General features: G+C 38.4%; 1 protein-coding gene across 5 annotated transcripts; it reads right to left on the bottom strand.

The window, feature by feature from the left end:
- Positions 1-281: 281 nt before the first annotated feature.
- Positions 282-6,890, bottom strand: LOC122317517. Of its 5 annotated transcripts, none has more exons than XM_043134645.1 (5): positions 6,661-6,888; positions 6,255-6,273; positions 5,171-6,209; positions 4,940-5,055; positions 282-885 (listed from the first exon to the last, which is right to left on the bottom strand). In XM_043134645.1, exons 2-5 carry the CDS (start codon positions 6,270-6,272, stop codon positions 655-657), a joined length of 1,404 nt encoding a protein of 467 aa, XP_042990579.1. In that variant the 5' UTR covers position 6,273; positions 6,661-6,888; the 3' UTR covers positions 282-654. The 5 variants fall into 5 exon arrangements, with proteins under 5 accessions (XP_042990579.1, XP_042990580.1, XP_042990577.1 ...); XM_043134646.1 differs by having other exon boundaries at positions 6,743-6,882; XM_043134643.1 differs by having other exon boundaries at positions 5,171-6,273; positions 6,743-6,890.
- Positions 6,891-8,348: the final 1,458 nt, after the last annotated feature.

The following is an 8,348-nucleotide window of genomic DNA, read 5'->3' as shown; positions in this document are numbered from 1 at the left end:
GTTAAAATTAAGATTGAAAATGTAGAATACATTGATTTATAGGCTGGTTAAGCGTTCGAAAGTCAGAATAGTGGATACCACAATGAGCATTACAAACCAAATTTTGAGCATTTTCCATGAATTATATGATGTCTAACCCATGCATGTGTTGATTTTCTTACATGTTAGCCCCATGATTATTCGGGAAGTGAGAGTGGGTATATCAAAGTTAGTAATGGAAGAACAATCACACACAACTAATGCCAATAGAACCCTATCATTCCAATATGGCCTGCGACTTCTGAGTCAGAATCTGGATCTTTTTGCATTATCTTGGTGTTGATAATGTATTTTGGAAAAATGATCTTGGTCCTCTATTTTGGACAATTTTGGTGAAGTTATGTCTTTGATCGACCTTCAGGCTTTAGGCAACATTCTGAATCGAGGAACGTCAATACTACATGGGTACTCTGCCAAAGCAGCAAATACAAAAAACATCACAACGAAAACAAAACAAAACAAAAATGCATGCAAACATCGGTTCGTAGCATGGACTGCATAGACTTTGGGACCCTGCAAAACGTCCTCCGTTATCTAAAATGATAACTAATGAATGCATTAATTATGCTCTGAGCATCTTCAAAGAGCCAAAGATGCTACAAACGGATCCTCCATCTACTTTACTCCAACTATGGACATGAGAAACTGGAGACTCTCATAAACTTTTCCAAGATCAGAGGGGTCCATGAACGAGGGAGAGGCAGGTAGCTCCACTCCAGTGAAGATGTAGAGAGCTTTTAGTTCCTCCATGCACGTTCGTTGGGGCGTGGCTTTATAACCTACTATGGTTCGCATGGCATCAATCTTTTCCCAGATCTCCTCCTCATTAGACAATACCTGTAGCAGCTGGCACAAGTAACCACCATTAAACTACCTTGAAGCAGAGTTTTATGGCTAAATAACTGCGAACGGATTTACAGAAACAATTTTTTTGATAAGTGTTTTACAGAAACAATCTTCTGAGGAAAAAAATAAAAGTACTTGCAACGTCATGGTCCCTATTATCCATCCACATATATAGCAACATGAATGAACCGATAGTGAAACCATTTTAACTAAACTCATCACATCTTATCATTATAATTTTTTTATATTTTTTAAACCAAATAAAATAAACAATTCAACATTTTCAAATCTCAAAATAAAAAATAATATTTTAATAATATTTTATTTAACTTATAACTTTTATTTTGTTCCATCTCATCTCACTATCTAAACCAATGCTCTCAAACCATAACTTCCATACAAGCATTTATGATTGCTTTTCTCGTGAAACTGAAAGAAATAGTGGAACCCAACGGAAATTTATGGTGCGTTCACCTAGCAAAAAAATAATTTATGGAACGTTTGCAACATATCCATGAGCTCATCTCCAAAAGGTAACCAAAAAAGGTAACAAAAGGTCTCAGTCATCATTGTTCCTCCATCTTGGTTGTTTTATAATGCCGACCACATAAAAATGCAGAAACACTCGGAACTATGTTAAGACTGGTTTTGTCAGGATAACATAATTCATGAAATTCAGCATCTACAATTCAGAAGGCCAAGTTTGGATAGCACCTTTTTTTTTTTTTTATCAAAATTTCTATAATTCAACTTCAAACCAAACATCTTTTTGTTGACTAATTGCAACAATTTTGTCCCACACCGGTGGGATGTAAAAAATTATGCATTAGGCTGAGTTATAAATAGGAGGCTAAGCCTCTTAGTTTAAGTGCACCAGTTGAAAGCTTATCTAGTAACTTTTGACTTTAGTTAAATTCCTCTATTAGCCTTTTGTAAAAGGGGAAGAGGTGTAAAGTTAAAGTTTTACTAGTGGGGTAGCTTTGTAGGTGTGGTGAGGAGAAAAATTGTGTGATTGTAACAATTTTTCACATAGTGAATTTTCTTCTCTAGGTCTGGTGGTTTTTCTCCTGTTTTGGAGTTTCCACGTAAATTTCTTGTGTTGTTATTATTTCTCTATTTTTCTTGTTATTCCTGCAAAGGGTAGATCCTAAGGGGGTGAATTTGGGAGGTCCAAATTCCCAACAATTGGTATCAGAGCCACTAGGTTCTTTTTGTGGGGTGGAGCTTTGGTGTGGTAGTGTGGATACGTACAGTCTAAGGAGGTTCTGTCTAGGAGATTGGAAATTTTAAGTGTGTCCATTGTGACCCTCCAATCTTTCCTGGGAACTGACTTAGTGAGGTACTATTCATTTCTACAGTAAATTCATCAAAGCAATGTCAGGAAGTAGGCCTTCAAATCTTGTCAAATTTGAGGTGGAGAAATTTGATGGGAGAATCAATTTTGGCTTGTGGCAAGTACAAGTCAAGGATGTCTTGATTCAATCAGGATTACACAAGGCATTGAAGGGCAGACCAACACCTGAAGTCAGCACTGGTACTAGTGTGACTGGTGAAAGTAGCAGATATAAAATGAGCGATGAAGATTGGGAGGATCTGGATTTGAGAACAGCAAGTGCGATACGTTTGTGCTTGGCCAAAAATGTTCTTGCAAATGTGCATGGAATATCTACGGCAAAGGAACTCTGGGAAAAACTTGAAGAGTTGTATCAGACGAAGGGCGTCTCAAATCGTGTGTACCTGAAGGAGCAGTTTCATACACTGCGGATGAGTGAAGGTACAACTATTTCAGATCATTTAAGTGTTCTCAATGGCATTGTCGCTGAGCTAGAAGCTATTGGAGTTAAAATTGATGATGAGGATCAAGCCTTGAGATTCATCTGGTCTCTTCCACCTTCCTATGAGCACATGAAACCTATTTTGATACATGGGAAGGAGAAAATAATTTTTTCAGAGGTTACCAGTAAAATATTTTCTGAAGAGAGAAGACTAAGTAGTGGAAGTAATGTTCCACATGAGAACTTAGTGATGGTAGCAGCTGGAAATGGGAAGATGAAGAACTCCATGAAGAAGAAAGTAGTCTGCTGGGAGTGTGGACAATCTGGGCACGTCAAGAAAAATTGTCCAAGAACTGGAGCAGGTTCGGCAAGTGGCTCCAAGTCAGTAAATGGAGATACTGGAAATGATGCTAATATTGTGTCTCTCTCCATGGAAGATTTTGCTCTTTAAAAAGAGACATGTACATCCTCATAGCATGTCGCTAATTCCCAAAGTTGCCATGATAGAGAATGTGTTAATGTTAGCGGGTCCACAAGTTTGCACACAGGCATTGGTTTGGCATTGATGCAGGGTGTGTGGTGGAAATTCATGTCGATGGCTGATGAACTTCCAGGAAAGCCAAACGTGGAAGTTACACCATAATTTTCAGCAAAGTTGTTTTTCGACATGGGCCGAAGTGAAATGCTTGGAATTGGTTTATTCTAAGTGGGTATGCTTTTATGGTGAAGCATGATAGTGGAAGCTATGAAGATCTTCATTGAGGTGGAGCTTGGCTGTGGGACCAGTCAAAGTTGCAAGGTGGAGATTGTTGACTAATTGCAACAATTTTGTCCCACACCGGTGGGATGTAAAAAATTATGCATTAGGCTGAGTTATAAATAGGAGGCTAAGCCTCTTAGTTTAAGTGCACCAGTTGAAAGCTTATCTAGTAACTTTTGACTTTAGTTAAATTCCTCTATTAGCCTTTTATAAAAGGGGAAGAGGTGTAAAGTTAAAGTTTTACTAGTGGGGTAGCTTTGTAGGTGTGGTGAGGAGAAAAATTGTGTGATTGTAACAATTTTTCACATAGTGAATTTTCTTCTCTAGGTCTGGTGGTTTTTCTCCTGTTTTGGAGTTTCCACGTAAATTTCTTGTGTTGTTATTATTTCTCTATTTTTCTTGTTATTCCTGCAAAGGGTAGATCCTAAGGGGGTGAATTTGGGAGGTCCAAATTCCCAACACTTTTAATCTCAAAAAAATTTACTATTTTGACTTTGCATCTAGATCATTTGCCTGGGTTCCAATGAAAAGTAGAAAACACAAAAATAAAAACAGCTTTTACTAAAATCGAAACAAATACTACCCTTAAAAAAATTATATTTAAAGACAAGTGGAGGAAAGCCAAGAGGTCATGTAGAGCAATTATATCTTGAAGCTTAAGTTTGAGCATTGCATTTTGATTAGTGAAGCTTCATAAGAAGGAAAATCTATCTTTTTTTCCAGGCAAGATTAATAGAAATCAGCTGGCTTAACAGCCCCATTGGTTATTTCTAACAACACAATGGACAATTCATATTATCCAAAGTTGCATCTATAGTGTAGACATTTTTTTTTTTTTTTTAAGTATGCATAGCTAGTGTAGACTCATTCAAATTCACATAAATCGGAAGGCAAAGTCCATCCCAGAACAGTAAAGGCTCTGTGCGATGTCGAGCTTCTTAAACTACTGGCATGAATAATACTTGGTGGAGCCAGGGTGATTTCCAATGAACTATTTTCTAAACATATATCATCTTAAACAAAGAAAAATGGTAAATGATGTTCAAGAGATAGCAATTTAAACTGTTGAGATATATATATATATATATATATATATAAAGCTTTAGAATTATATGCATAATCCAAACAATATTATTGAACACCACAAAAGCAATGAACAAATTGAAGAAGATAGATCTTTTATCAGTCAGTCTACCAGAATTATTGTGATTTTTTTTAATTTACATTATATGGGATGTTACATTATACACACACAGAGAGACAACAATATTGATTTGTTTATTTCGTATGTAATAAATACCAGACAACACCGAAAACCGACAACATAAGTTGATAGAAGGGGACTGGTCACTTTACGTTTCAAGTTTTAAGACGTACTTTCAAATGTCTCGGGTTTCTTTTATGGTTAAAATGCGTATCAGGATTTTAATTAGACATTATACCATTCCATTCATCCTCATCGCTCAGTCGACCACCCAATTGAGAAGATTTATCTGGACGAATATAAATTAAGCCTAACCTCACTTGAGGGAACGATAATGTCTTTCTCAGAGGGAAGGCTAGACGCATGAACTGTAGCTGCAACAAAACGCTCCGCAGATTCTGCAGCTTCTCTGCCCATATTAGTTGATGATTCTGCAGATGACATCAGTAAGTTTCCGTTAAGGGGATTGAGATACAACCTATGAAAAAGTAGAAGATCCGAATGGGAGCAATTATGTTGAGCATTTTTTCTTTTCAAGATGTTTACCTTTGGGAAGGACTACAGTTTTGACATCAAACAAATCGAGTCCACTTTCATCAGCAATCTCTCTTTCATCTGTATTTAAGGAAATTACAATATCCAGGACCCTGTTTAAAGGGAAATCCTGATCTTTATCATCACCTCCCTCTTCTGCGCCGCCTTGCCTTTCCTCTACATGACGTCTGTAATCTTTCTCTGCATCATCACCTGTACGCTCATCCCTGAGTCTTTCAATCAGTACCCTTGTCTCTCTCAATAATTCCTCTTCTTCAATGCCACTCGCTTTTTCGGGACAACCAAGTTCTTCTAAAGCTGCAGTTGTTCCTTGAAACGGTGTCTCCACTTTTCCAACTTTGTTGCCACTTCCCTCATCTCCCTCGATTACAACCACAAGTCCATGCCCCTCTAGCAGTAGCTGTTCATCCGTCTTTCCTTCAATCTCAGGTTCTTCCTTCTCTTCTTTCAGTCCATTTTTTACTTCAATTTTCTCTTCCAAAGGCTTTTCCTCCTCCTCATCTTCGTACTCCCCAACATCTTCCTCATACCCCTTTTCCCCTACAGTATCAGCATCTTCTACAAATTCTTTCTTGTCCTTCTTTGCACGTCCTTGCCCATACTCAACCCCTGCTGTGGCTTTCCCTTCAGTATTATCCTCAATTTCCTTCTCAACCAATTCAACGCTCATCTCACCCATTCTCTCTGTCTCCTCCATACGGTCTTCTTCCCCTTCAACCTTATCAACTTCTCCTCCAAACCCGACAGCTCCCTCTTCCTCTTCTTCATCCCTACATATTTCTTCATCATTAGAGACCAGTCCAAAATCCAGCAGAAGTGGAGGGGCTGCTGTCCCTGGAAACAGCTTTCGCATAAGTTTCTCAGAGCAAGCATAGCTTGCCAAGATCAGCCCAGAAGGGACTGAAACAGCTAACCCAATCGCCGAAATAGCCAATAGTGGAGGAAGAACCAATGGCGTGGACGAAACTAAAATACCCGCGATCAAAATCTTCTTTCCTAGTAGCAGTCCCTTGTTCAACATCCCACTGACCTTGGCACCAATAGCTTCAGACGAGAATTCTATAAGCTTCCACTCCTCACTTCGGTCTTCCATCCTATAGCATTAATCAAATGCATATAATCATGATATTGTTTTGTAGTTAAGCAGCTGGGAAAATAAAAATGGAGGCATAATAAACATGTTACTAACAAACAAATTGTTGGCAGATTTTTTTATTTTTTATTTACTGAAAAAACAGAGAGCGAAGAACAAGAGAAGACACAAAGGAAATTTAATTACTAGGGTTAGAAAACTATCTCGATGTTACTTAAGCTTTTCGACACTAATACGAAAACAAACAAGAGCATCGTCAATAGAGACCCTAATCGTCTTTTTCGAAATTCATAGAATAAATGAAAGCAAAGGAGAGAAGAAAAGTTGGAAGCATTTTATTTTCGAGCAGTCGCTTAGATTAAGAGAACGAGTATGAAATTGCTACGACCTTTTCTCTTTCCCAGTGAGCACTTGAACCTACTCTACTCGACTTGATCTCAGGGCCAATGTTTCAGCGAGAGAGTAGTTACCTAGAATTTCAATACCAGTTTTGTAACCCTCATTTCACTCGAATATAAACATAAACCATGAAAGCACGAGCTGCCAAAAGAACTCCGTCACACGCGTTGGAAAGAGGGCACTGACAATTGCAGGCGGGGGAGAGGCACTGGGCAGAGGTTCCATCCTTCCATCTATCTACATATGTACAACTACATGCAAATGGGATAATGATGGGTTGCGCATTTCAACGTGGCTGAAGATCGCATCAACATCTGCATCCTAGGCTATTCCAGTGGTGACGTGTGCAAAATGAAATATTCTACGTAGAAGCCACTATTTCGTTGCATCCATTACACACATGACGTGACTTAGTAAAATGACCAATTTCTCCTTATAGCTGCACGTTCCCTCTCACCCATTTGAAACAGTGTTCTGTCTGCACTTTCCCCCCACCCCCTCGTCTCGCCTATCCTCTCCCCCACCCCCACCGCGGCACCTAGCCCTCAGTCCGCCGAATCTCTTCATAGCTTCATCTTCCGATTTACTCGCACCTCGTCCGATTTCCCACCTCATCTATATTTTCCTCTCTGCCTAAAATCTCATCACAGGTAAATTTCTAAATCTTCTTTTCTTCTTTTTAGGATTTCTGGTTGGGTACGACCATGTGGAAGGGAGGCTTGGGGTTTTGTGATTCTGTGAGGTGGGTTTTGAAGATATTGGGGCTTAGGGTTGTCTGCTGTGTTGTGTGTTGATGTTTAAGTCTGCTTTGGGTATTGTTGTAGTTGTTAAATAAATAAATAAAACTGCAAAAAATTAATTGAAAAGGATATGATCGTGGATGCAACCAAAGAATCGATTACGAGATTGCATGAGATATGATCGATACCATCAATAAATCCGTTTACTTGTTGAACCTATTTTGTTGGTTGTAAATATCTGTCAATTCTTTAACAAAGAATGGTGGGTTCTATCTTTGTAGTGCTGAGAAAATCTTTCAATCAATTTTCAAAGAAACTTTGTAGAGCAGAGAAAATTTGTGTTTTGGCACAATAGGACTATCAGTGTTATGGTTCCAGCTTGGGTCGGGACATGTAATAGAGCCTAGAGGCATAACATGATCTTATTGCCTGAGCAAGAACTGATTTCTCAAGTTTTCTTATTGCCCGCCTTCTTAAATTTTTATACAATGCTTCTCCAACATTTTTTACATTCATCCTGAAGTTGATACCTAGACAAAATAAATGCATACCACTCCCCAGTTGAGGTTGAAATTTCTCATGTATGGTATTGATACTAAACTTTGGGGGAATAAATGCTCAACAATCAAATTCATGATCACGGTATGCAACTTTTTCCAGCCTCATGTCCAGTATGTGTTATTGAAGTAACTCTGTTGATAAGAATATTTAATTTCTTCAGGTTGGGCCTTCCACCTTCTTCAGTTCAAAACAGTTTGAAGTTTTTGATGTGGAGCTGCTTAGCGTTCAAGACTGTCTAAAGGGGACCATCGGTTTTTACTCCGATGTTGTGTGCAATTAAGTGAAATTAAGTGATGGGACTATATTGTTCCTATATAAGTATCCCTTTATTTTCTAAAATAGATTGGTCATCTTCATTGTAATGCATTTGAGTGAA

Source organism: Carya illinoinensis, chromosome 7, assembly GCF_018687715.1.
Source record: "Carya illinoinensis cultivar Pawnee chromosome 7, C.illinoinensisPawnee_v1, whole genome shotgun sequence".
Taxonomy (NCBI): Eukaryota; Viridiplantae; Streptophyta; class Magnoliopsida; order Fagales; family Juglandaceae; genus Carya; species Carya illinoinensis.
Note: the sequence above shows the minus strand (reverse complement) of the source record. Positions and strands in the feature narration are given on the sequence as shown.